Source organism: Dama dama, chromosome 4 (genome assembly GCF_033118175.1).
Source record: "Dama dama isolate Ldn47 chromosome 4, ASM3311817v1, whole genome shotgun sequence".
Taxonomy (NCBI): Eukaryota; Metazoa; Chordata; class Mammalia; order Artiodactyla; family Cervidae; genus Dama; species Dama dama.
Window position 1 is genome coordinate 19934911 of NC_083684.1, and position 26614 is coordinate 19961524.

At 57.7% G+C, this 26614-nt stretch overlaps 3 protein-coding genes across 3 annotated transcripts; 1 reads left to right on the forward strand and 2 right to left on the reverse strand.

The window, feature by feature from the left end:
• Positions 1-343: 343 nt before the first annotated feature.
• IL17C (interleukin 17C) lies at positions 344-2533 on the forward strand. The gene is made up of 4 exons (XM_061137525.1): positions 344-461; positions 1021-1112; positions 1439-1779; positions 2186-2533. The coding sequence occupies exons 1-4, from the start codon at positions 344-346 to the stop codon at positions 2445-2447; spliced, it is 813 nt and encodes a 270-aa protein (XP_060993508.1). The 3' UTR covers positions 2448-2533.
• A 2240-nt stretch (positions 2534-4773) lies between these two features.
• Positions 4774-11692, reverse strand: LOC133053904 (cytochrome b-245 light chain). The gene is made up of 6 exons (XM_061138356.1): positions 11534-11692; positions 8197-8266; positions 7664-7738; positions 7362-7445; positions 6761-6842; positions 4774-5173 (listed from the first exon to the last, which is right to left on the reverse strand). Exons 1-6 carry the CDS (start codon positions 11589-11591, stop codon positions 4964-4966), a joined length of 579 nt encoding a protein of 192 aa, XP_060994339.1. The 5' UTR covers positions 11592-11692; the 3' UTR covers positions 4774-4963.
• A 665-nt stretch (positions 11693-12357) lies between these two features.
• Positions 12358-19003, reverse strand: MVD (mevalonate diphosphate decarboxylase). The gene is made up of 10 exons (XM_061138357.1): positions 18845-19003; positions 16822-16892; positions 16304-16418; positions 15899-16045; positions 15064-15263; positions 14901-14975; positions 14582-14800; positions 14282-14397; positions 13414-13522; positions 12358-12982 (listed from the first exon to the last, which is right to left on the reverse strand). Exons 1-10 carry the CDS (start codon positions 18912-18914, stop codon positions 12902-12904), a joined length of 1203 nt encoding a protein of 400 aa, XP_060994340.1. The 5' UTR covers positions 18915-19003; the 3' UTR covers positions 12358-12901.
• Between the last annotated feature and the right edge of the window lie 7611 nt (positions 19004-26614).

The window sequence follows — 26614 nt, forward strand, 5'->3', positions numbered from 1 at the left end:
GAAACCGGGAGAACAGCTATGAAGCAGCGCCTGCTTCGGGAATGTTTACTCCAAATCAAGGCAGGGAGGGAGGGTGGACTGGAGGCCCAGAGTCATGCACTGCCCAGTAGAGGCCCTGGGAGGGCCCAGGTGTTACCCCGCCTCTCCCAGCGCCGTCTCAGGGGTCTTCCCATCCACTGAGTCTGGGCCTCCAAACTCAGACTGGTGCCTTGATGGTGTACATTCTGCCTCCTGTGGGCAAGTAGGAAACCAGGAGAGCTGACCCCATCCTCCACGGCGAGGCCCTCCTCAGCTGGATATGTGGTACAGATTCCAGAGACCAGGGCAGATGGGCCCTCCCAGGATGGCGTCCAAACCTAGCATTCAAAACTTTGCAGAGTCTGGCTCCAAACCGTCTCCTTTCCAGGATAACGAAGCCCCCCACCCCAGCACCCCCAGCCAGCTGCACAGAGTTGCTACAGGTGGGCTCCTGGGGCCTCCTTAGAAACCTTCCTAGGGCACCCTGCACCTTAAAGTTTCCAGGGCATCATCACCCCCTCACGCTTAGACTTACACTTTGTTGATAAAACCACAAAAACCCAACAGAGAAACCTGAAGATGCTCACCGGCCCCTGTTCCTTCTGGAACCTCCCCTCTAGCAGGAGGAGTGGATGAGAATCAAGCCTGGTGGGAGACTAGACAGCAGCGCAAAATGAAGGAGCCCCCCGCCCCCAGGGCACCAGGTCCAAACCGCAGAAACATACAAGTGGCTAGGACTCAAGTTTACAGAAGGTTCAAGAGTGTCACAGACAAGACCCTTCATTCTCAGCCACATTTGCAAGTGCTTGGCCCGAGGCAGGATCCCCCTGGGGGGTGCTGGGGAGGGAAGGGGGAGAGGTGGAGGTGGCAGAGGAGGGAGGAGTGGGAAGTGGGCCCACCCTGTGGGGGGAGGGAAGGGTCATAGGGAGGGAAGGAGGAAGCGCAGCCAGGCACTTCCCGAGGAGGAAGCGGTGCCCGGATTTTCCCCAGGTGTGGCCCCAGGTATAAAGGGCGCCACAGGCCAGCCGCCGCCAGGTCAACCACCAGGGACGTGTTCGGAGCCGGGAGCCCAGAGCCCAGCCCCTGCTGCGATGGTAAGACGCTCCTCTCCCCGCACCCCCACCTGCATGGGGCCACCTGGCCCCGAAGGGCTGGTGGTTCACTGACCCCCAGGCTGAGGATGTGGGGGGTCCAGGAAACCCATCAGATCTCGGGGTCAAAGGGAGCCAGGATCCTGGATGCCAGGTTCGCTGGTGAGCTTGGGCTGAGAGGCTGGCCCCTCTGGACCTCCTGTTCCCTCAGCTGTAGAGGGAGGCTACACCTCCCCCACCCCATCCTTCCACCGGGAGCAGAGCCCGCGGGTGGCAGTGGAGGGTCCCGTCCCTGACCACCCCTGACCACCCACTGCCTGTTCCACCAGCTCCTCCCTGGCCTCCTGCTTCTGCTCTGGCTTCCCGCCAGCCTGACTCGCCATGGCCCCTCACTCCGGGTGGGGGCCCACCCCCACCCCCAGAGCCCTGGGACCCCGCACTGCTACTCTGCCGAGGAGCTGCCCCTGGGCCACGCCCCCCCACACCTGCTGGCCCGAGCTGCCAAGTGGGAGCAGGCATTGCCAGTGGCCCTGGTGTCCAGCCTGGAGGCGGTGGGCCGCAGGAGGAGGCGTGAGGGGGTCCCTGCCGGGACTCAGTGCCCCGTGCTGCAGCCAGGGGAGGTGCTGGAAGCTGACGTCCACCAGCGCTCCATCTCACCCTGGAGATACCGGTGAGGGCGGGCTCCCGAGGCCTGGGTGCTCTCCCCGTGACCTCCGGCCGGCGGTTCCAGCTCCATGAGGGCAAGGGTGAAGCTCCGCGTGAGCCAATCCTCACCCCATGTCTCAATTGCAGCCCAGACCTGGGACACCAGGGTCCTCTGGGTTATTTGGGGGCCCCTATCTGAGCCCTTGCAGGGGTGAGACTGGGACAGGTGGGGAGAGAGCAGACTTCCATGCTCTGGGAGGCCATGGGGCACGTGCACACCCGCACTCAATTGGGCACAAGCTGTGTGCCACGTGCTCTCAGCGCCCCACACCGCAGGCCCTGGGCCCTGAGTGCATATGGCTTGTGGGCGTGGGGCATGGGCAGGGAGGGAGGCGTCCTCCAGGCTCTCTGACACCTGCTTGTCCCTGCAGCGTGGACACGGATGAGAGCCGCTACCCACAGAAGCTGGCTTTCGCCGAGTGCCTGTGCCGGGGCTGTATCAGCGCCAAGACGGGCCGCGAGACGGCTGCACTCAACTCGGTGCCGCTGGTCCAGAGCCTCCTGGTGCTACGCCGCCGGCCCTGCTCCCGGGACACCACGGGGGTGCCCACACCCGGGGCCTTCGCCTTCCACGCTGAGTTCATCCGTGTGCCCGTGGGCTGCACCTGTGTCCTGCCCAGGTCAGCCCGGTGACTGCTGCTTGGCTCCTGAACTGGCCTCCAGGGAGGCCCTCCTATTTATGTGTATTTATTGGTTATTTATGTGCCCCTGGGGTCTTGGGCAGGTACGAGGCTCCAGGAAAGGCTGGCTCCAGAAAAGGCTGGAGGGGGGCGGCGGGGGCCTGCGCCGGGCAGCCCCCACCTCGAAAGACACAGTTTACCCTTTCACAGAAACAGCCGGGCTAGAAGGAACATCTTCGCTGTTCTAGGACTTGTTAAAACACCTGCAGAAAAGGGAAACTGTGTTCTGATGGCTGCCTCCACCTCCAGGCCCCTGGGCACCCCTCACCGCAGCCCCTCGGGAGGAACAAGTACCCCTGTGTTTCTAAAACAGCTATTTATTTTCCATGTGAATCTATGTTGTTTACTTGATAAACCACCCCCAGAACACAGACCTGGTTGGCACAGAGAGCAGTGGGTGAAGCCCCTCTCTCACTTTCACCCCCGCCGGGCCCTCTATACCCATCTGGTGCCCAGGGGGCAGTCACTGACCACTGCCCGCCGGGGGCAGCCACTGGTGTGGTGTGTCCTTCTAGAAAGATCTGTGCATGAACCCAGGTGCACCCAGGGCGGGGTGGGTTTCAACAGAGGAGTCCAGGTGTGCCCTGATGGATGAGCAGTGGCTCCTGGGCCTGGTAATGGGCCACACTCCCAAAGCCCAGCCCTCTATTCACAGACATGGCTGTGGTCCCTGGGGACCACCTCCCCACCCCACGGACAGGTGTCCTTAGGGTAACTTCTGGGCAAGTGGTCAACTCAGAGGGACATGTCTTTAACCTGGCTGAGTCATGCCCCCCCAGCCCCAACAGGGTACCAGAAAACTCTAGACACCCCCTAGGGCTTCTGTCTACTGTAGGTGACCTGCCAGAGAGGGGCAGCCAAGCTAACAAGCTCAGTCAGCTACCTGGGAACTGCCCGCCCGCTCATGGCAGGATATTCTGGATCAGAGCATGTTCCAGGCAGTGAGTTTAGAGGCTCAGTGCACAGCCTCAGCGCCCTGGCTCAGTCTCCCTGCTACCCGTGATGCACCTTGGCTCGAGGGCTGATGCTGGGCCGCGGGGCTGCAGGATGATTGTCTGCAGCCCCCTGCCGTTTTCACCCAATGACTGACACCTACTGTGTGTAAGGCCCAGGAAGGCAGGAGGGTCTCAGGGAAGGTTTCCTGGAGGAGGTGACCTATGTCTTGAGCCTGGAAGGAGTCTTCAGTCAGCACTTACGCCCTGAGTTTCGGCCACGTGCGCAGCGCTGGGAACAGAGCAGTGACAAAACGCTCAGCTGCCCGCCTGCCCCACGGGTGACTTGCAGCCACAGGACCCACGGCAAAGCACTTGGCCTGTCGGTGGTGAAAAGATCAGGAAGAGAGGGACTGCAGTGCAGGCCACCTGAGGACGACCCGAGTGGCCACCCAGGGCCCCGTGCTCCAAGCAGAGGGAGCAGCCCGTGCAGAGGCTGTGTCTGGGAGGTCAAGGGAGGTCCAGTGGCTGGAGGCCAGTGGGCAGGGTGACGGGGTGGGGTCTGCCATGTGCTCCTATGAGTCTCTGGGCTCTGAGCCGGGCACTGGGCAGGCCCAGGTAGCGCTGGGAGTGGCCAGGGGACGGGGAACGGTGAGCCGACTGGATTTATGTTGAAGACAAAGTGTTGGTTGATGGGCAGTGTGCCCTCCAGGCCAGAGGTCCCAGAGACCCCTATTCTGAAACTGTGAGAACAGGAAGCCAGTGATTGAAGGATTTTCCCAGACTTTGGGGGACTGGATATCCAGGAATGAAGGGCCTCTCAGGCTGAGGTGTGAGCTGATGAGCTTTGGGGCCCCTTCCATGGCTTGTATGGTGTGTGTGTGGTGTGCTGGGGGAGTAAGCAGGGGACATGTGTGGTGTGTGTGTGTGTTACGGAACCAATTTGGGTCTCTTGTCTGTTGATTACCCCCCACCCTCCCTCACTGTCCTTAAAAACCTTTCCCCGAAAGCCGTGAGGGGGCTGGAGTTCTTCTGAGTGTGAGCCGCTTGGCCTCCTGGCTCAGCGCCTGCGATAACACTGCCCTTTCCTTCACCACGACCCAAGTCAGTAAGCTGGCTTTGCTGCCTGGGGGTGAGGGCACCTGCATTTGGCTTGGTAACAGTTTTTGCGGCCCAGAGCAGGTGGAAGTTCTTGTGTGGGCACCCTGCCTGTGGCACATCGACCCCAGGGTGGCCTGAGGGGTGCTCAAGCAGGTGAGTCCTGGCAGATCGCAGGTCTGGGGGGACACAGGCCCTCCCCCCGACCTGAGACGTTCATTTCCAGAGCAGAAACACAAACACAGGGAATTCCAGATACATAATTCATGGAACAGGTGAGGCACCAAGACCCCAGCCCTGCTGTCAAGGAACCCCAAGGAGGTTGCAGGAAAGGGGGCATCCCTGGCTGGGCGCCATATACCCCCACCCACCCACTGGCCTGCCCACAGGAGGAAGGACCTTCAAAGCTTCAGCGGGCCGGAGCGGCTTGAGGTTCTGGTCACACGACCTCATCGGTCACTGGCATGGGGTTTTCCTGGGGGCCACCCGGGGAGACCCCCGCCGCCTCCTCCTCACTCGGCTTCTTGCGGGCCTCGGCCGGAGGCCGGGGTGGAGGGTTGCTGGGCGGCTGCTTGATGGTGCCCCCAATCTGTGGCCGCTCCTTGGGTTTGGGCTCGATGGGGCTCCACTGCTCCCCACGGATGGCCGCCTGAAGGACATAGACAGGCTAGACCTGGGTCCTCCCGGGCTGCCCCCCTACCCATCCCTGTGCTCCCCCACCCCCGCCAGGGTCCAGAACAGGCCCGAACTCAGCCAGACCTGAGGGGCTGTAGCTCAGAAAGGTTATGTGCCAGGCCTGAGGCTACATGGTCAGCACTCAGCTGTCTCACCAGCCAGGAGACACAACTCAAGAGGGGGACAGTGGAACCCGGGGGCTTTTGAATGACCCCTGGATGCTAAAACCAGACTTCCTCCCAGGGACTAAGGGCTGGGAGCAGGACAGAAGCCCAGGCCTAAGGGGCATGATGCTGAACCGAGGCCAGCAGCTCTGGGCGGGGGTGGGGGGTGGGGTGGCAGGCGCAGTGTGGGAGGCCGGGGGCCCGGGCATGTCGAGGGGGGAGATTGCAGCCCAGTGAACTTGCCGAAATGCAGAGTCCTGGGCCTACCCCACGGCCACAGGCCAAGTGGACCTAGAAATGTGTATCTCTAACTTTGTATCCCGTAATAGTTGATTAAAAAAAAAAAAGACAGCATATAATTTATGAAGCATAAGAATGAAAAGAAGTTCTATAATCACACCTCCTAAGTTAAAGACTAGAACACTCTATCCCAGAAGCTAAAATTAGAAAGTTAGAGAATGCAGGAAAATACAGCAGACAGGCAGCAGGGGGTTAAAAAGCACAAAAAAGGCAGAAAAAAGCACAAAGTAGAAAAACAATTTAGACGACAAACTTGTGTTCTGCTCAGTGAAGAATCCACGGGCAAAGGTGGATCCCTAACAGAGAGGAAGTATCCTCAAAAGCTAAAACCTACAAGCGGTTCACAATGAAAGCACACATGCGGTTTCTGCAAACTAACAAGACAAAACCCCAACAGAAAAATGGAGGAAAGATCTGAACAAGCGGCACAGAAGGACTCAGCTGCGACGTATGAGGGGGGTGCCCGGGGTTGGAATTAGTAGAGCAATCAAGTCGAAACTGACTCTGGGAGGCTGGAGGCTGTGGCTGGGTTGGAACCCATGGCTTAGCAGGCTGACAGCCGGCAGGCAACATGCGGAGAACAGCGGGCATTCAGCAACCTGTGCCTGACAGGGATCCTCGTCCCTCCCCATTCCACTGTTGTCCACCTCCCTGCCCCCTCCTCCCCACCTCCCAGCCTCCCCACCCTGCTATAAAGTTGGCCTTAAGGGGCCGTTTGCATAACCTGGACTCCAGGCAAACCCAGCCCCGCGCAGCTTGTGGCATCAGCCAGGCTCATGAGTCCTGGGGAAGTGCCCCTGGCAGCATCCTGAACTGGACAGAAAACTTTGAGCTATGGATCCCAATCCAAGCAGCACCCAGCAGGCCAGCCATGTCCTCTCTCCGAGCTTTTGCTGCTTGTCTATAAAGTGGGGACCCTCCTCCCCTGTCGAGGCGCTGTGGCATGGGTTACAGGAGGATACAGGGGAGTGGCTAGCACGTTAGATGGGCCACACGTGGAGGCCACACTGTCACTGTCCCCACACGTAAGCCAGGACACGGGCTCGGCTTGCAGGACCAGCCTTGAGGCTGAGGCTGACTGCAAGGATGCTACCCACCAGCAGGTAGATGCCGCTTGCGATGGCCAAGCAGGCTGTCCCCAGGATGGTGGCGAGCAGGAAGCCAGCAGGTACCGCCAGCCTGGAGTAGGGGTGGAGGGCAGTCAGAGGGGACAGGGGAGACAGAGGACGGTCAGAGGGGGTCCGCAACTCCCCCACCCCCGAAATAGGTCAGACAGCATAGGATCACAGGACCCTGAACGGAGGGGAGGCCTAGTGCTGCACAACTGGACTTCTAACTTCACCCTGAGCTGTTCTCTGCCTGGTCTGCACCTTCCCAAGTCTTGGGACAGAGCTCTTGGCCCCCAGCCACCACCCTGGAAAGAGGTCTCTTGGCAGCTGCAGGGGCACCGGGCATGGCGGTCTCTCTGGAAGACTCACCAGGGCGGCTGAGCCATCAACCCTGGAGCACCGATTATCCCTGCATTAAGCTATCAGGCTGGGGTGAAGTGTTAATGACAGATACAGGTTTGGGGAGCCCCTGGCAGAGGCTGGGACCTGGGTTTTTGTTTGGAACGGGTTCTGGGCTGGGAGGGGCCTGATTGACTCCAGCAGTCTTCTGCCGGTGGCACTGGGGGGTCCCAAGTGGGCGCAGGCTCACCCAAGGTGCAGGAAGGCCCGGATGTAGTAGTTCCTGGTGAGGGGCCCAAACAGCTTCACCACTCTGGTCAGGTACTTCTGTCCACTAGGCAGGAGGGGGAGACAGGCTGTGTCACCCTCCACCCACCCCAGCCTCTCAGACCACCCAGTCCTTCGTCCCAGGGAGGGGAGGGGGTCTCAGGTCCAGTGGCAGGGCAGACCCTGATTGGGCTAGTGCTGGAGCCTCAGAGAGACAGGAGCGACAGGGTCCTCGTAGTGACAGCTGGGGGGAGGGGAGTGCCCAGAGCCAGGTGAGAAACTCACCACCTCTCCATGGTGGAGCCCTTGCTCCTCTTCCCCCGGGGGTACTCCAGCATGCAGACCAATACACCCGCTGCTCTGAAGCAGAGGTTAAGGAACAGCCCAGATCAAGCCTGAGAGGGCCCAGAGAGTCAGCTCTTTTGATGAGAGAACCGGGAGGTGTGGCCACTGCCTGAGGTCCACAGGATTCCAACAGGTCTGGCCACAGTGCGGGTAGCCTCCCTTCCCCATGCCTGCTTTGGCCTCTGGAGGGCTTGTAACAGCTGGACTGGCCAGGACAGGTGGGGCTCGGTCCACGGGTGGACAGTCCGGGCCAGCTGGGGAGGGTTACTGATAGAAGGGAATGCAGAGGGACCCCGAGCATTCTCAGGCCTCAGTGTCAGCCCTCGGGTGCCATGGACACCTCCCTCCCTTGCCAGGGCCTAGGGCCCAGGCCCCCAGGCTCTGTCACCTCCCTGCTCGGAGCGCCTCCTGCCTTTAAGGGGCAGCGGCCTCTCTGGCCCTGACCCCGACCTGGGTCTGTGGCAAGAGGATACATGGAGTAGGCGCCCAGGTACCACTGGGTGAACTGACCGGCCGTGGCCACGATGCCCCCGGTGATAAGGACTGTGGGCAGAGGAGAAGGAGGTTAGTAGATGCCACATCCCATCCCTGCAGGGGCTCTGGCCACCTCCCCAGGGCCCTCTCCCCAAAGGGGGGCCACCAGTCCACCACAGAGCTGCCCTGCCGGCCCCCGTGTTAGCCCAGGAAGGGGACCCAGGCGGGGGAGACCTTGGGAGATGACGGGGGTGGCTGTAGGGATGGGCGTTGGGACCCTTCCCCAAGAGCAGCATTTGAGGCAAAGAGGGGGCTGAGGAGCTGCTGAGAGGGAGGCAGGGCCTGGCTCAGCCTGGACACAGCCCCGAGGCCTGTAACCCACGGCACCCTGAGCGTTTGCTCAACGCATTTAAGGACCACGCTGTTGGTGGTTGACCTTGTACCAGCTGCGCGAACCCTCTCTCCTGGCCTCGGGTGTGCGGGCTGATCCTGTTCATGTGCTTTGTGTGATGCCGGGTCTGGGTGGGTCTGGTCTCCCCAGCCCTGTGCGCGCCCGATCGCAGCCCGCCTGCTGGGAACACATGCATCGCCCCAGTTCCTCCCCAGGGACTTTCATCTATGGTGGTAGCGTCAGTGTACCGCTCAGAGGCGTGAAGCACGCTCTCACTTGTTGCTCCATCACGGTCACCCATCCTCAGGGTTCCAGTCACTTACTAAGGTATCACTACTACATAAAGTGCACAGACTTATAACACGTGTGACCGCCACCATGTGATCTCCACCCAAATCAAGATTCTCACCCACCCCAGGTTTTCTGGGGGCTCTTCTTTTGCTGGACAGAAGGTTGGTCCAGGCCCTTCCTGGGGTGATTTGCAGAGAGCTCCAGCTCACTGTTTGTCTCATCAGGTAGTTTCCCACAGTTTATTTATGCATTCTCCTGCCTTTGGGGCATGTCAGTTGCTTCCAGTGTTGGGCTTTTATGAATCAGCTGATAGAGCTAAACTCTCCATCCTTTAAGCCATCTGGTAGTGAATTTGACACATTTTATTGACTGTGATTGCAGATAACTTACTTTGTTATCTTACTTGGGTTTCCTCTTGAACAAGCTTTTCTTGTTGCTTCTCCTGCCTTCTACTGACTTGATCAAACTGTAATTTTAAAATTCCTCTTCCTGAACTACATGTGGACTTTAGAAGGTTTATCTTTAATCTCACCCCAAATTAGCCACAATTATTAATTATTTACAGTCAGTGTCTTCACAGTGGCATAGCCATCTTCCCTCTGGATCCAGCTTCGCTCTGGCTGGAGCACACCCTAAAGCACTCTTTTCTGATGACCTGAGCTTTGTCAGTGGTCCCTGCGGCACAGAGTGGGAGAGGGCAGCCCCTCCCCATGTGTAGCACAGGCCTGAGTTTCCAGCGGTTTTGTCTTCCTTGTGACTTTCTTTGTCCAGGCTGTGGTGGCAGATAACACAACTCCTTGGAGGGGACGATCTTTTGGTCTGTTTCTTGTTCAGGCAGCCTTTCGCAGTCTGGCCTCAGAGTCCCACGAGGTAAAAGCTCTGACCCCCCGCCCCTCCCTTCAGCCCCTGAACCCTGGCCTTCTTCTGCTGGTGTCATGTTTACCCTTGCTGTGCTGGGGGAGGGAAGAGCCATTGCTCCTGAGTTCAGGCCATGGCTCCTCCACTCGACCTGGGCATGTAATTTCCTTGGCCTGAGCCTGCGTCATTAGTGGGAGCCTCAGCTCCCAGAGAGGCTGGGGTCTCTTGATGGGGACAGACACTTCATATCATGGTGAATGAGGTGGGTGCCGTGGCTGTCGGACTGGGAGCTCTGGAAACATTTCTCTGCTTGAGCAGGTGGATGTGGGCAGAGAGGTGAAGTGGGGGGAGCCAGTCCTGTGGCAAACACCAGGGTGGTGGGCCCCTGAGGCCAGAGGGGCAGGGGCAGAGTGGTGGGAGATAGAGGGACCATGATCTGAACAGATGTGATTCTCTACAGCATAAAGGGCTGGTGGGCTGAGATGCTCATGGGGCCTGTAGTTGGTACTGAGTCAGGAGTTAGCAAAAGGAGGAATTCAGAGCCAGAAGGTTGTGGAGGAAGACAAGCAGTAGTCATTGTGGTGGTGATGGGGAGGGGTAGACAGCAAGGGGAGAAGACACTGGGCAGAAGCAAGGAGAACCACGTACTGACCCGCTGGGTTCTCCGCCATCTAGAAGCCAGAAGGGGGCTGCCCTGCCTGGCACTCCAAAGTTGCCCACCCCCCAAACGTGACCTTAAAGTGCTCCCTCCCCACCCCCAGCCCAGCTTTGCAGGCTCCTCCCCTTCAGTCCCCAGGTTGGCGGTGGGGGCCTCAGGGTGGGTTCCAGGGAGCCATGATGGCTGAGACCCTCCTCATCACTTCATCCCCGGGTCCTCCGGCCCGCCCACTCCCACTGTGGGCGGGGCCTTCCTGGGAGGGGCGGAGCCACGGGCGGCTTCCTCCAGCCTCAGGCCCCACCCGCTCCTGAGAAGTTGAGTCCAAGTGCGTACCGCACTGTCTGCAGCCGCGCCTGAGCACAGGGAAGCGGGGGGACGGCCGCCTTCCTACCCAGAAGCGGGCCTTGGGAGCTGGGTGGGAGGGGTCACATGGGTCGTCGCCAGCTGCCTTGTGCATTGTCCTTCAGAGCAGACTCAGGGCTGCGCCCTGGGAGACAGAGCGGTCACCCAGCTCCATGGACCAAGCCCCTGGCCAGGAGGCAGGAGGAGCCTACCTCCGCAGTCCAGGAGCCTTAGGGAGGGAGCTCCCACCCCAGGGCAGGAGGGTCACTCCAGGCAGGGGTGGGTCATGCTGGGTTTTCCCAGCCCTACTGGGCGGTGAGTTCTCCGGAAACCACCGGGGCAAGCGCTTCTTCCCCAAACTGAACTTCCTCTTTTTGTGTGTGTGCGGCGGAGGGGGCGGGGGGAGGAGGGCAGAGGATGGGGGTGTGGGTGTGCACGGGGTGCAGGGGCAGGAGGGCCCCGAATCCCCCTCCCCAGCCCCAAGGCTCCTCTTGGCGGCTGCAGCCTGCTCCCAACAGAGGCCCCCAGCCCCCTTACCGTCGGCGCTGCAGGTCGCCCACTGGAGCCTCCGGGCTCGGGGCCCCACCCCAGGCTCCAGCCGGGTGTCTGTGGCTCCTCAGGACCCTGCTCCCGCCCCTTCTCCAGCCTGCCCTTCCCCCTTTACCTCTCGCAGCCTGGGGTCTCCAGGCCCCCACTTCCCCAGCCCCAGCGCCCCCTGCACTGCCGCGACGCCCGGCCCCCAGGCTCAGCCGCCCCTCTGCAGCCCCTGCCCCAAGTGCGAGCGCCCCCTACTCACTCAGGCCGGACGCCAGCGCCTGCTCGTTGGCCCACATGGCCCACTCGATCTGCCCCATGGCGGCAGATCGGCTCCAACGCGGCTCGGACTCTTCAGACCCCGCGGCCCCAGAGCTCTGCCAGCCTCCGGCCCCGCCCAAGTTCCCCAAGTTCCGGCGCCGCCCCGCCCCGCCGCTGGCTCCGCCCCAGCCCGGTTCCCCAGGGGACAGGCCGGCGGCAGGTGGGGTCCCAGGAGCCTTGCTCCCCACCCCCTCCACGGGACCTCAGGTCTTCCTCCCCTGCAGGCCCAGCCAGCCCGGCCTCGGTGGACTCCTGGAGGGGAAGCGGGGCTTCAGGCCAGGCCCCTGAACCTCGTGGGGAGCCTCCCTGGAGGCCCTGGGCTAGCGCAGGTGTGGTGGCCTTGGCCCCACTGCTAACCCTGGACTAACTTGGGGGGGAGGGCGGGTGAGTGTGGGAAGCTTCTGAGAAAACCCAGAATGTAGCAGTGCTGGGCCCTGTCCTTTGTCACCTCCCTCCTTGGACCCCCTTTTAGGGTCAAGGTCAGAGAGCTCAGAAGCCCTCCCCCTATTCCCCTCAGCTGGGTTAGGACAGTGGAGAAGAATGGAACTCACTTGAAAGGGGCACACAGACAGAGCTTAAAGCCAAACCCGAACCGTTTCCCAGCCTGTCAGCCTTAGTGACCAGGTCCACCCAGCACTGCATGGCTGTGGCCATGGGTCTGCCTGTGCTGAGCATCCCACCCGTGGCGGGGCGGTCCCAGCCCTGCCCCCAACAGTGTCCGCCCAGCCCCCTGGGTGAGGGCTGCAGAAAGCACACCAGGCCAGGTGGAGTCCTCGAACTGCCTTTACTTTGGCCTTGGCACTGCTCCCCTGTCCCGCAGACACAACACTGCACCCGCTCAGGGGCCTGGGCTTAGAGTTGGGGGAGCACTTCATGGTGCTGTCCTGAGGTCGCCTCCTGCACGGTGACATGGCTTCCAGCTCTGAGGGGTACCCCGACATGCTGTCACCTCCTGTGGCAGTGGGGTGGCTATGAGTCCAGGATCCAAGATCCCTTCATGATCGATGCACCAGCAGCTCCCTGCCAGCTCAGTCCCCTCGTCTTGGATCAGGGTCCAGGTCTCCATCTCAGCAAGCTCTGGGTGCAGGTCAGGGAAAGGTGAGGCACTTGGGGGGGCTGCCCCTGATCACCTGGGTAGCCGCAGGCATCATTCCATTGCCCAACTCGGCCACAGCACAAGGCCCGGCCCAGAGCAGGCAGTCACCCACAAATCCCAACAAGCGTGGCCTGTTGACCACCACACCCGGCTCCCAGTCCCAGTGAAGCAGCCCCTTCTCCCAGCGGTGGCTGGGCCCCATCGAAGACATGGTCAGGCAGTTGGCTTTGGCAGACCATCAGGACCCAGGAGATGAGCGCCAGGGTCGTCCAGGACCTGAGGCCCAGGTCCCACCTGCGGGGTTAAGAAATTATCATCAGGGAGGGACAAGGTGCACCTGCCCTTCCAGGAAATGCAGGCAGGTCAGACACCCTGGTGATGCTGGGCCCAGGGCCCAATCCTCAGGCAGAGGCTCAGTCCCTCTGGGCAGACATGGAGTGGACAGCAAATCCAGGGCCGTTGGCAGAGGCCAAGGCCTGGGGAGCATAGGTCACAGGTCTGGGAGTCAGATGGGACCCTGACCTGCTCTGGAGGGTACCCCACAGTCCAGCCCCACCCCTGCACACCACAGGCATCCATCAGTCCTTAAATATTCTCTGTGAGTGACTGAGGGGAACACTAGGTGCTGTGAAACCAAGGAGCAGGGTCACAGCTACCTCACTGGCCCTCAGTGGATGCCCTGGGGCGAGCCTGCAGGGCGCGTGCAGTGTGCAACCAGGACTCACCTGGGTGGCGATGATATATCTGATGCCGCCGGGGATGGGGTCCATGCCCAGCGTGGCTTTAAGCTCATCTGAGAGCAGGACGGGCTCTACGGGCAGCCCCTTCAGAAACCTAGGGGAAGAAGGCAGGGCTGGACCGCAGTCCAAGGACGGCAGGGGTGGGAAGTGTGCAGCACAGGCAGATGCAGGACTGCTGGGGTTTGTGACTGCCAGTGGGGTCAGGGTCTTTGGGGCTGATGAACAAAGATGCTCAGCCTGTTCTTAACGCCACTGGGCTGCACACCTTGAGGTGGTTAAATGGTGAGTACAGGCACACATGGAGTGAGAAAGCCAGGGCCTAGCTCTGTCTCTGAGAGGCCTAGCTTTAGGAGACCTCCACGAGGCTATAGTACTGCCCCTCGCCCTTGCCCACCGAGCTGCTGTGCCCCGTGGGGACACAGCTTAAGAAACAGCCTCAGTTCAAGCTTAATCCTACAAACTACCCCCGCAGTAACCAGGGTGATAAGTCCAGAGCCCCCACATCCTCGATCATGAGGCTCATCCCATGCACAGTGGGAGCAGTACTCAGCTCCACCTACCAGAAGTCTCACTGCCCCCTTAGGGTGACAGATAAAAAGAACCCACACACGCTTCTCACATCCCTAGTGGGTCAAGTGTCCCCACACTGAGAACAGGGCCCCTTAAACAGCTGGGAGGGAGAAATTCAGATGCCCCTGGCATCACAGGAGCCGCTGGAGACAGGCATGTGCCCCTGGGGCTGGGCTGAGCGGATGAGCATCCACAGCCACACGGGCATACACATGGGGACACTGCCTGTGGTCCTCACAGTTGCTGCCCACCACGGCCTTCTGGATGGGGGCCTGCAACTCACTTGTCTCCGTTTGACTCAGGGGGGAAGCTGTGCCTCACGGCAGCCACAAACTCAGCCACGGTGTCATCCAGGGTGAAGATCACAGCGTTGGGACCCGCATCAAAAGTGTATGCCACCTGGAACCGGGCAGTCAGATGGGCTCAGACCAGCTTCCAGGACCCACAGGCCAGCCACTCAGGAATGGGGAGTGGAGTTTTTCCAACATGGGGGCTGTACCACCAGTGAGAGTGAGATGGAGACACAGCCCCCAGCAAAGCAGGTTCTGTGAAGCCCACATGGGGCGCCCAGCCCCGCACCTGCCTTGGTCCGCCCATGGTGAGCGTTGAAGCGGTGCACCAGCTGGATGATGCGCCGGGATGTGTCACTGAGGTAGGAGATGGGCGGGAAGGTGTCCAGGCAGGTGGCGTGGAACTGGTTGCTGTCCTTCATGGTCAGCTGGCCAAAGGCCTGGAAGTCACGCTCCCTGATGCAGCGGGTCATCTCAGCCATGCGCGCTGGCACCAGTGCCTCCGCCCGGAACTGCAAGGCAGACGGCCAGCCCATGAGTTGAGTGGAGCCGCGGAGCCTGGCTTCTGAGCACCCCTGAGGAGCCGCCCGCCCAGTCACCCGCTGGCCTCACCTTGAGCAGGGCACTGGTCTCCACACTGGTCTGCATGCCTGCCGTGCTGCCCATTGGCTTCCTCTCGGCGCTCACCTGCGGTGAGGGAGGGAGGCCTTTATCGTGCCCGCGGCCCAGGAAGCCTGGGAAGGCCCTCTTGACCCCAGCTGGGCCCCCCACTTACCACGAGGATCAGGACTCGGAGCTCCGGCCAGTGTGACTCGGGGGCCACCTGATGGGCAATGCTGTCCTTCCCGTCAGGGCGCTCCCCCATCTGCCACTCCACGAAGCCACCATATAGGCTGCGGCAGGCGCTGCCCGAGCCCCTGCGCGCCACTTCCGACAGATCGCTGTCCACCCCATAGACCCGGGCCAGGGCATAGGCTGCAGGTGGAGGTGGGGGAGGCTCAGATAGGCTGGAGGTGGGGGGGTGGCCTGTGCTCAGTGCCAGAGAAGGGGGGCACCTGGGGGATGGAGCCTCGGCCCTCAGGGTACATGAGCTGCTGGGAGGAGGAGCCCCCTGGGGACTAGGAGGCCTGGGGCTGCTGGCAGTGCTGGACATAGGCCAGGACTTCTTAAGGGCATGATGCTGGGATGCAGCCCTGGGGGGGTCCACAAGGCAATCTGTCTGCCCTGGTTCACTGGTCTCAGGGCTACGTGGAGGACGTGACCCAACCACCCACTGCTGTGGTGACTGGCTTTGCCCCCAGCTTGGGGGTGGGAGGCCCTGCTAGAGAGTGAGCCACAGGAGAGCAGGGCAGAGCAGGGGTTCCAAAGGAGCAAGATGGGCTCACAATAGGCCATCTGAGAGCCTGGATCCGGCCACAGCCCTGGGGTTCTGCTACATAAGCCAAAAAATCACCCCCACTTAGTTTTTTGTGGGGGATTTTGTCATGTGCCGGGTCCTCCCCTCAGAGCCCCTAGAATATCTCAGCATTCAGCATTCAGAGGTGCGCCATGGCTGAGGCCGTGGCCTCGCGTGGAGGGCCAAGCACTGGGACCTGTCCTGGGGCACCCACCTAGGCAGGCATAGCCTGCAGCCGAGGAGGCCAGGCCTGCGGCCGTGGGGAAGTTGTTCTCCGAGGCCACGTGAACCTTGTAGCTTAGGCTGAGAGGCAGTGGGTCCTCAAGGCCGTCGCTCCTCCGTTTGCGGGCCAGGCGGCGGACTGCGGGGATGGGAGGCAACGCCTGGGTCAGCACAGGGGGACTGGCCTCTGCCTGAGCTCCTTATACAGACCCCCCTTCTTGGGAGACCCCAGGTCCAGACCTCGCCAGGCTGACAAGTCCCCTAAGGTGTGGGAGGTGGAGAGGGGGCAGGTGATGGCAGCACCTTCTATATGCTCAGACCCGCCCAGCGCGAGGAAGCGGTGCAGGGGTAGGGGCGGGCTTGTCCTAACCCCAGCATCCTCAAGGCCCCTACTCACTCTCCCTCAGGCAGGCCTGGAGGCGAGGCTGCCCCACGTCCTCCTCCTGGCCGTTCAGCCAAATCCGGTCCTCCGTGAAGTCCCTGCTGATGGCGGCCGTCGTGGTGGTTTTTAACTGGGAAATAAAGTGCAGAGCACCTCAGTGGTGGGTACCAGCCAAGCCCCCCTCTCTGTGGGGCCTTTCCTCCCCTGGTCCCTCTTGGTCACCCGCTCAGGGCAGTGGCCTTGCTAGAGAACAGGGAAGTGGAGGTGGAGGCCAAGGCAGGCCAGGCTCGAGCGGTGGGGATGCCCTGTGGGTGTCCACTACACAGGGAAGGGCCCACATGCCCACTTCCCAGCAGAAAATGCAGGGCAGGGACCTCCTAGGAGGGCCCAGCATGTACATGCCCATGTGCTGAGCACACCTCACTGTGGGCAATGGGACGGATGGCGTTCGTTGGCTGAGGATGTACTGATACCATCTGTAAACAGGGGTTTTGTAAATATTTTTTCGATGTATATGAACAGCCCATGCTCACCTGATCCTGGTGCAACGTGACGCTCAGAGAGGAATTGATGGGCAGGATCAGCTCCTCATCTCGCTTTCCCCCTGGAACAGACGGCCCACCACAAAGCGAGTCAGTGTCCCAGCCCAACATACAGGCACCCTGTTGCTCTTGCCCACCAATGCCCTGCCCCTCCCCACCGCCACCACCACCCCATAGCTCCCAAGTTGCCTGGTTCTTGCTCTTTCACTGCACAATCTAAGTCCTCCTCCTGTTGTGCCCCACCTTCAGGAATCCCTCATCGATTGTTCCCCACTTCACTTAGCTCCTGAGAGCAGAGATGGTGGCCAGTCCATCCCCTTGCTTCACTGCTTCTGTTTTGTTTTTCACTCATTCAGCAAGTAGTCTTGGAGTGCCTGCCAGATGCTGAGTGCTCTGATTTAAGTCTCTTCCCTTTCCCCCCCAAACAGAAGGAGTCCTAGTTACTGAAAATTCCTTAAATCTCCCTGCTTATACCCCTGGAGACGCTCTGGAATTATCCCCACTTCCGCTGGGCACTTCCACTCCTGCACATCACAGCAAATACGGGAAACCTTCCAGAAAGTCCAAAATTTCAGATCCACTGTTAGGCACAGGTGGGGACGAAAGGGCCCCATATTCGTCTTTGGGGTGGCGGACAGTTACAGAACATGAGGACGAATCCTGGTAGGTAATCGAGGAGAACACAGAACGATCCTCCATAAACATGCCCAGTTGCTTGCTGACAAAAGTGCAAAAGCAGTTCCTTGGAGGAGGTGTGTGGCATGAAACCTTCTGAAAATGCCTCTGGGTGACTGGACACTCCATGGCCCGACACAGCCACGCCTCAGTCTCATGTCTTGAACAAAAGCACTCAAAATAGATCAGACTTCAACTTAAAACGTAAAAGCCTAAAACTTTTAGGAAAAAGCATAGTAAACACTCCTCAGGATGAAGGGCTAGGATCACGACGTCTCTGACTTGCTACCAAGGATGGAGAAGATGACACATTGGCCCCCACCACCGTCTAACAACTTCAACCCTTTGAAAGGCTCTGTTAGGAGGGTGAAAAGAGAAGCTACACGGTGGGGGAAAATATTTGCAAACCTTGTATGTAGCAAGGATTATTATCTAAAATACAAAATGAACTCTCAAAACTCAATAGTAAAAAGCAGACAGTTCAGTTAGAATATGGATGAAAGTCCTGAAGAGACATTTCACCTAAGACTCACAGAGAGAAAATGAGCACACAGAACGCTGTTCGACATCACCAAGCAGCAGGAAAAACAAGCTAAAGCCACAGCACGATGTCACCATCAGAATGGCTAAAATAACTGCTAGTGACAACAACACATGCCAGAAAGCTGGATCACCCATACGGTTATATGTAGTTGGCGGGAATGAAAAATGGTACAGCCAAATGGGAAAAGTTTGTTTCTTTAAAAAACCAAACATGCAACCACTCCATGGCCTAGCAATTGTACTCCCGGGGCATTTATCCAGAAGAATGAAAACTTACATTGACACAAAAACCTGTACACAAAAGTTTACAGCAGCTTTTTCCATAATTGATCCAAAGTGGAAACAGCCCAGTTGCCTTGTAAAGGCATATTGCCAAGCAAATTGTGGCCCCTCCCCCCTGGGGACTCCAAGATTCACGCGGGTGACTCTCCAGAAACTAGTGAGGGAGAAGAGCCAATCCCGGGAGCATTCTTGAGAACTGAACAAGACAGACACCGAGAGCAGGTGTCAGGTGGCAGGGTGGGCGTGGCCGTGGGAATCAAGCCCCCACGGGGACCGGCGTCCTGTATGAAACACGTCCCCAGGTCTCCTGGCTGCACGTGGTGCCCAGCTCCACGATCTTACCGCGGGAGGGTCCCCACATCTGCACGCGGACCCACAATCACGTCCACACGAGGGCCCAGCCCACCTGCCGCTGGCCGGGGACCCGGTCCACCGCCCAAACAAGCCCCTCCCAGCCTCAGTTTCCCTGTCTGCAGGGCCCCCACATCCTGCGCCTCACGAGCCCACCACTCACAGTACTTGACGACCGCGATGTTGACGGGCGCGGTGCAAGTCACCACCACTGTCGGCTTCTCTGAGGCCATGGCCGAAGAACAGAGAGACCCCAACACACCGCCGCCAGCCTTCCAGACCCGCGCCGCAGCGAGGCCGGCGATTGGTCCTCAACGCACCACCTGCTCGCGTGCCGCCCAATCAAAGGCGGGCCCGGCCTATTGCTCCACCTCTCAGCCAATGAGTGGCATCGGAAGATAGGCTGGCGACCCTGAGCCCGCCCCCTCTGGCCCGAAGACGAGCTCCGATTCTGCGCAGGCGCAGGGATTGGTTCGCCTCCACCGCCCTCCGCTGACACTCACGCGAAGTCCACGCAGGCGCGAGCTTTGCGCCTGCGCGTGGTGGTGCCGTTCCCCAAAACGCGCCGAGGGTTCCCGGTGAAGACTCTGGGTGAATGCCGCGCTCAGCGCCACGGGACACGCGCCCCTCCGCCCTGGGTCCCCCACGCCCCGCCGCCCTGGGTTTCCCTCACCCCGTTTCCCTAGTTTTCCTCAGCCCGGCTGCCCGAGGTTCCTCACGCCTCACTCGAGTTTTCTCTCCCCACGCCACCCGAGCTTCCCCTCACCCCGCCGCCCGGGGTTCCCACAGACTCCCCATCCCCTCACCGACCAGTTCCTGGGTGAGGGGCTGCTAAGGGAGGAACTTCTTCGGAATAGGTGGGGCTTTCCAGCCCCACCCACCTCTTTTAAAGCTCCGTACCAGCAGGGATTCTCTTTTCAGGGTTGAAGTTCAGTCGCTCAGTCGTGTTCCGACTCTTTGCGCCCCATGGACTGCAGCACTCCAGGCTTCCCTGTTGAAGTGGGTTGCCACATTTATAATGACTCTTACTGGTGTAGAATACACCATTTTAACCACTTTGAAGTGTGCGATTCTGTGGCATTAAGTACCTTCACATTGTTGGGCAACCATCACCATTCTCCAACTCTAGAACTTTTTCATTTTCTTAAAGTCAAACTCTGTTCCTTACACAATAACTCCCAGCTTCCCCCTTCCGTTTGTAAAAATTTATTTTTGGCTTTAAGATGATTCTGTTTTCAGTGAAGAACAGAGCGCAGCCCTCCAGTTCTGTTCCTACAAGTATCAGCCAATAGCTTTCTTCTGATGAGGTGTTTCTCGGAGACCATCCTGAAGATCTCCATTTGCCATAACTTGTCCAACTGGTCCCCTGTTGGTTGACAATGAAGTTGTTACCAGTTTTTGGACACAAGCAGCTTTCCTGCGCAAGTGTTGAGTCGTTTTTTAGGATAAATCCCTGGAATTGGAATTGCTGGGCCTAGCAGGATGTACTTGAAGTAAAGTTGATAGCTCTTGGCAAGTTCCTTCCGGAAGTTCCATTGATCTCAGCCGCCAAAGGAAAGGATCTGGAACCTTCCTCAGCACAGCGGCTCCCCGTCCACCTGACCTGTGAAAAATGGTATCTCACTGTTTTCAGTTGTGTTTCTGATGGTTGTTTTCTTGGAATCACTGTTTTGTTTCATGCAGAGCCATTAAAACTTCCTTTGAAGAGCTGTTGGTGCATTTCTCTGGACGGTGGTTGCAATGTATTCTCTGAACTATAGAAGCAAGGTCAACCTATGAATCTCAGTGATTTGTACAGTGTGTGGGAGTGATGAAGGGACATCTCACACGTTCATGGTGCCATCTGTTTTGCACCAAGTACTGTGCCAGGTGCCCTACTCTGGGGGACTTCACCTGGGGGACTTCATTTTATTGTTTATAATTTAAATATTGACTATAGAGTGAAATGCATCACCCCACACTCACAGGTTGAAACCTAACCCCCGTATGATGGTGTTAGAAGGGGGCCTCTGGGAGTGATGGGGTTATGGGGGTGGGACCCTCATAAAAGATCCCACAGAGCTCCTCACCCTTTCTCCAGGTAAGGGCACCATCATGATCCAGGAAGGGGCTCTTGTCAGACAGCAAGTCTGCCAGCACCTTGATCTCATACTTCCAGCTTCCAAACTGTGAGAACTCAAGGGTGGTTGTTTAAGGCCCCAGGTCTGTGGTATTGTTTGTTACAGCATCCTGAACAAACTAAGACAAAGACAGTATTATATGTACTTGATTTAAAGAGTGAATTATCAGACACTCTTCTATGCCCTCCCCCAGGTTTGGTGGGCACTTTATTTTTTACCTTATTTTGATTGTACTAGGTCTTCATTGCTGGGCGAGGGCTTTCTCTAGTTGTGGCGAGCGGGTGCCACTCTTGGTCATGGTGTGCAGTCTTCTTATTTTGATGGCTTCTCTTGTTGCAGAGCACGGGCCTAGTTGCCCCGGAGCGGGATCTTCCCAGACCAGGGATGGAACCCGTGTCCGGAGGGAACCTGTGTCCCCTGCACTGGACTACCAGAAGTCCAAAGGCAGCCACTTTTAAATCTGTTCTTTTCCTCCATGTTACTTTTCTTTTTTAATTCATTGACTGTTTTGGCTGCACTGGGTCTTCATTGCTGCGTGTGGGCTTTCTCTAGTTGCATCTGGCGAGGCCTGCTCTCTAGTTGCAGTGCATGGGCTTCTCATTGTGGTGGCTTCTCTTGTGAAGCATGGGTCCTAGAGTGCCAGCTCAGTAGTTGTGGCACATGGGCTCAGTTGCCCCATGGCATGTGGGATCTTCTGGACCAGCGATTGAACCTGCATCCCCTGCATTAACAGACAGATACTCAACCACAGGGAAGCCCCTTCCTCCATGTTTCTAAACAGCCTACTTGTTTCTCTCTTTCTTTTTCTCTTTCCTTTATTATCATTTTCGATGGCATCTTTTGATTGTCACCAAGCAGAAATGAGGAATTGTCTTCTATCCCCACCACAATCCATCCTCCCTCATACAGGTAATGTTCTCAGCGTTATGATCAGGTGAACCATGCTCACAGTTGAATGCATAGGTGTAAGTGCCTGACAGTGTGCCTTTGTGTAGTGGGGAACCTTGAACAAACAAGCCCCCTGAAAGAGGGCTGGGCATAGACCCCAAGCTGACACCATCAGCCCCCACTCTGAACAGTCAGCCTTCAAGCATGTAGAAGATAAGCTCATCACAGGGCCTCTATTTCTGGGGCTTTTTGTTAACTAGATGTGGGTTAATGCCTGTTCTGCCATGGTGGGTGTGATAAACCAAAGGACAGAAGCTTTTACACATGGTCACGTGTTCTGATTTGCTCCATTAAAATGTGTTTCATGGAGATGTGGTAGGTGCCTTGACACCTCAGGGAGTCAGCCTGAAGTGTCAAGAATGGAGCCCGGAGCGTGTCTTACAGTCTTCCTCAGACTTCCTGTCTTATTTCAAAGCTTTTTTTTTTAACGTAAAATATGTAACATAAAATTTACCTTCTTAACCTTTTCCTTTAAAAAAAATAAAATTTGGCTGCGCTGGGTCTTAGTTGCAATATGTGGGGTCTAGTTCCCTGACCAGGGATTGAATCCAAGTGCCCTGCCTTGGGAGCACAGAGTCTTACCCCTGGACCCACCAGGGGAGTCTTAACCATTTTCAAGTGTGCAGTTCAGTGGCAGTAAGTGCACTACATCGTTGTGCAGTCATCCCAGGTCCGTCTCCAGAACTTTTTCCTCTTCCCAAACTGAGACTCTACGATCAGTAAACACTGAGTGTGGATCTCCTTCTCCAGCCCCTGGCAGCTATTCTTCTACTCTCTGTGTCTGAATTTGTCTGCACCAGGGACCCATGTAAGTGGAATCCTGTGTCTGGCTTATTTCACTGAGCATAATGTCCTCAAGGTTCACCCATGTTGTAGCAGGTGCCAGAATTTCCCTGCTTTTTAAGGTTGAGTAATATTCCATTGTATGGATGGACCACATATTGCTTATCCATTCATCTGTTGTGGGTATTTGTGTTGCTTCCACCCCTTGGCTGTTGGCAAGTAACGCTGCTATGAACGTGGGTGTCCACTGTGTCTTATTACAGTTCCTCTTATTTGGTTCTTTGGGGTACACACCCAGAGGTAGAGTTTCTGGGTCACGCGGTAGTTCTGTGTTTAATTTTCTGAGGAACCTTCAGTCTTTTTGCACGCTGCTGCACCATGTTACCTCCCCACCAACGTCCCCAGCTTGCATTTCCTGTGTCTTCACTGACACTAATTCTTTCCTTTCCTTCCTTTTTTTGCGCAGCCTCCCTAATGGCCGTGAGGTGTGAAGTCGTGTCTCCTTGTGGTTTTGATGTGCATTCCCAGATTTCCTTCCATTTGCAGTGATTTCTCAGTGTTGCTAAGAGAGCGCGTGGTATGGCGTTGCTCAAACATTAGTGTGAGTACCAGTCATCCAGGGAGCGTGTTGAAATGCCGATTCTGAGTCAGGAGGTCTGGAAGACTGCCTGTGTAGCCAGTGTCCTGGGTGTTGAGGGCAGAAGCTTGCTGTTCCAGGGATACACCATGAGTAACAAAGAGCGCAGAACACACATGGGCTGTGCAGTCAGACCAACCCTGTGTGTATGTAACTTTCCAAGCCACAGATAAGTGTTCCCTACAGCAGAGCAATGCTCCCTCCAGGGAATTAATGGACAGGAGGTGACTTGAAAAGGTGATGTGCAGAGTTTTCTTTATTGCCCTTTCATTTCAATTCAGTCCACCCTGGAGACCCTCAGCAGCGAGGTTTTTTTTGGCATCTGGGGGTGAAACACGACAGCGTGGCAGTGAGAGACAGAAAGGGAGGGTGTCTTCCCTCCTGGGAGATTACCTGGGGGCGGGGGTAATCTGACACTCACAGAAGAGGTGACTCTACAGAGGTGCAGGTAGACTCCACCGCAAGGTAACACAGCTGATGCCCACAGTGTGGGCTGGGGCGAGTGTGTGTAGGAGGAGTCGGCAGTGGGAGCTGAGGTGGCCTGGGCACCGAGGAGTGATGCAAGTGGGGCGGTGTGCCAGCAGGAGGTGGGAGGGACGTTCTGGGGGCGGAGGCAGCGGGGAGGGCTGAACAGAAGCACGCCATCCCTCCAGGAGGAAGTCCATCTCTTCCTCAGGCCGAGCTGGGAGCCAGCAGGCGGCCAAACCCTCCTGTGCACTGGTTGGGAGCACCTGTTCAGAGTGAGAAGGGCCCAGTGCCCCAGACTTCACTCCCACCTCCTGGCTTGTTGTCCTTTTCATCATCTCCTGAACTCCTCAGGACTTAGTATCTTGGCCCTGGAGATTAAGGCCTTGAACTTGGTGATCTCCAAAGACCCAGGATTTGTTCTCTGTGCCTGCACACCAAGCAGGTCTCCATGGGTCGTGACAGAGACATGGAGGTGTGGCCCTCATAGAATATTTTCTGGCCACAAAATCTTTTGATTGTTTGATACTTTTTTTTTTTAACAGAATTTTAAAAAATTTCCATTGTAACCATTTTTAAGTGTACAGTTCAGAGGCTTTAGGAGCATTCACGTTGTGGTGTGGCCATCACTTCCGTCTGCCTCCAGAACTCCCTTGCCTTCTCAAGCTGAGACTCTCTTCCCACTAAACCCTCCCTCCCCAGAACCCTCCTTCCCCAGCCCCCCACAGCCACCATCTACTTGCTGTCTCTGTGGCTGTGACTCCTTTAGGTCCCTGTATCAGTGGAATCGTACGGCACGTGCCTTTTTGTGTCTGGTTTATGTGACTGAGCGTCATGTCCTCAGGGGACACCCCCATGGGGTGTGTGTCACGATTGCCTCCCTTTTTATTGCTAAGGAGTGTCCCTTTGTACCAATAGACCATGCTTTATTCATCCGCCTGCTGACCACTGTGAAAAATGCTGCTGTGTCTTCTGCTTTTTTTGGACACAACCGTCCTCAGCTCATGGGCTGTCCAGAAGTAGGTGGGAAGGGCTGGGTTTGGCCTCTGGGCCATGGCTCACTGACCCTGCTCACAAACATAATCATCCCTGATCATGTTCTGTGCTCAGCTTTGGGTCTTTCTATGAGTCCCTGGGGACATTCCCATCCAGAGGAAAGGCTCTGGGTGGAGTGGCCCAGAGCCAAGAGCTGGCCACATCTGCGGGGAGCCCCCGCTGTGCGCACGGTGCCATGGGCCGCTTCCCTGCGTCCCTTTAGCCCCACGCCCGCTGTGAGCAGCCCACAGTCACCTGCCTCAGGATCTTTTCAAGCTCTTCTATGGACCCATCACCCTCTTTAATTACAAGGTGTTCCTGTGAATTAGAACTTCCCTGTAGCTCAAATGGTAAAGAATCTGCCTGCGATGCAGGAAACCTGGGTTGGATCCCTGGGTCAGGAAGATCCTCTGGAGAAGAGAATGGCAATCCACTCCAGTGTTCTTGCCTGGAGAATTCCATGGACAGAGTAAGCCTGGCAGGCTACAATTTGTGGGGTCAAAAAGAGTGGACACGACTGAGCAACTAATACACACACACACACACACACACGGACCTGTCACTCCGACGTTCCTCTCCTCTTTTTCCTCTGCCTCTCTGTCTTGTTTCCCAAACTCTGGTCAGCTCTGAGTAGCTTCCTTTCGGCCTGCCTCCCTCTGCAAGCCCTTCCTCCTCCCCCGGCCAGGCACGAGGGTACCCCTTCCCATGTGGCTTCCAGAGCCCCCCTCCGTGCACATCCTCCCAGCCCCTTCTGACCATTTCACCCCATGCTGTGGCCCCAGGTTAAAAATAGTATCTGACATTCTGATCTAGTGCCTTATTTCTGATTTCCAAGTAAAAGGAAATTGGAAATTCAAAATTGCTTACTGAGCAGCAGTGTGGTTTGGGAGCAGGACCCTGGAGCCGGAAATCCCAGCTCTGCCACGGGCCCACTGTGTGACTCCCGGCAAGCTGCTTCAGGCTCTCTGTGCCAGCATCCTCTGTCAGAGGGGACAAAACACAAGAGAGGTCATGTCGGTGCTGCGCCACGTGCATCTGCAGTGACTGCTGGTCACTCTTCGTCCCCAAAGGAGCTCTCAGGTAAGTGCAGTCACCCTTCAGAGAAACTGTTCATTTGGTTAAATCAGGAGTAAGTTACACGGAGTCCATCACTTCCAGCTTTCCCAAGCGAGAGCTCCAGACATGGCATCACGTACTGTATGCACGAGGCAGGGAGGCCTGGCCAGCCGGGACAGGCAGCTGGCATCTGCTCACGCTCCTGCCTCCCCGCCTGAGCCACTGCCTGTGGAAACTATTCCCCTCATCAAGGGACACATGCACCCAGCTCACCTGCTTTCAGACGCCCGCACGTGTGGTCCAGCACCCCAGCCACCCCTGTAAATAGATCTGGGGCTTGATTCCTGTGGCCTGGATAACCCAGGAGACTGCTTTGCAGGCCTCCTGGGGCTGATGATGGTTATTCCATTTGTGCTAAAAAGAGCAGACCCCTCTCCAAGGCTGGGAAAAGCCCCGATAGCTGGATTAAAAGGGGAGGAGAGTCTGGTTACGTCGAGGTTGCCCTATTCCGTTTATTCCTTTCTTCTTTTGATGGTTGTCCAGGGTCTGGTAGAGGTCAGGCATGGATATGCAGGCTGCCACCACGCGGTGGAGGTCATGGGGGAATATGGCTTCATATGTGCTGCCGAGGATGTCGGGCTTGAACTCGAGGCTTCAGGACAGACAGACAGCCTGTCTGAGGTTGGAGCAGCGCTGGGTGAGAGGGTGGTGGAGCTGCACCGGCATGCAGGGTGGAGGCTGGATGGAAGATGGACCTGGGGGCCAGAAAGATTCTTCCGCTTGTCAGCCTGAGAAATTGCAAGAATGTGGACTATGGTGAAGGCTACGAGGGTCGAGGTGAAGATCTGGTCTGAGAAAGACTTGGGAGGTGGAACTGGGTGACTGTGGG

Bases quoted from the DNA above. Each gene is read 5' to 3' on its own strand.
- IL17C (XM_061137525.1), top strand. From the start codon at position 344: ATGGCGTCCAAACCTAGCATTCAAAACTTTGCAGAGTCTGGCTCCAAA. The intron at 1,113-1,438 runs GTAAGACGCTCC...CTGTTCCACCAG, and splicing joins GCCCAGCCCCTGCTGCGATG to CTCCTCCCTGGCCTCCTGCT. The intron at 1,780-2,185 runs GTGAGGGCGGGC...TTGTCCCTGCAG, and splicing joins ATCTCACCCTGGAGATACCG to CGTGGACACGGATGAGAGCC.
- LOC133053904 (XM_061138356.1), bottom strand. From the start codon at position 11,591: ATGGGGCAGATCGAGTGGGCCATGTGGGCCAACGAGCAGGCGCTGGCG. The intron at 7,739-8,196 runs GTATCCTCTTGC...CCTCTGCTTCAG, and splicing joins TACCTGGGCGCCTACTCCAT to AGCAGCGGGTGTATTGGTCT. The intron at 6,843-7,361 runs GTGAGCCTGCGC...CCCCTACTCCAG, and splicing joins CGGGCCTTCCTGCACCTTGG to GCTGGCGGTACCTGCTGGCT.
- MVD (XM_061138357.1), bottom strand. From the start codon at position 18,914: ATGGCCTCAGAGAAGCCGACAGTGGTGGTGACTTGCACCGCGCCCGTC. The intron at 14,976-15,063 runs GTAAGTGGGGGG...CCCTCACCGCAG, and splicing joins TCCGAGTCCTGATCCTCGTG to GTGAGCGCCGAGAGGAAGCC. The intron at 13,523-14,281 runs GTGAGTTGCAGG...TTCTTCCCCTAG, and splicing joins CCTGAGTCAAACGGAGACAA to GTTTCTGAAGGGGCTGCCCG.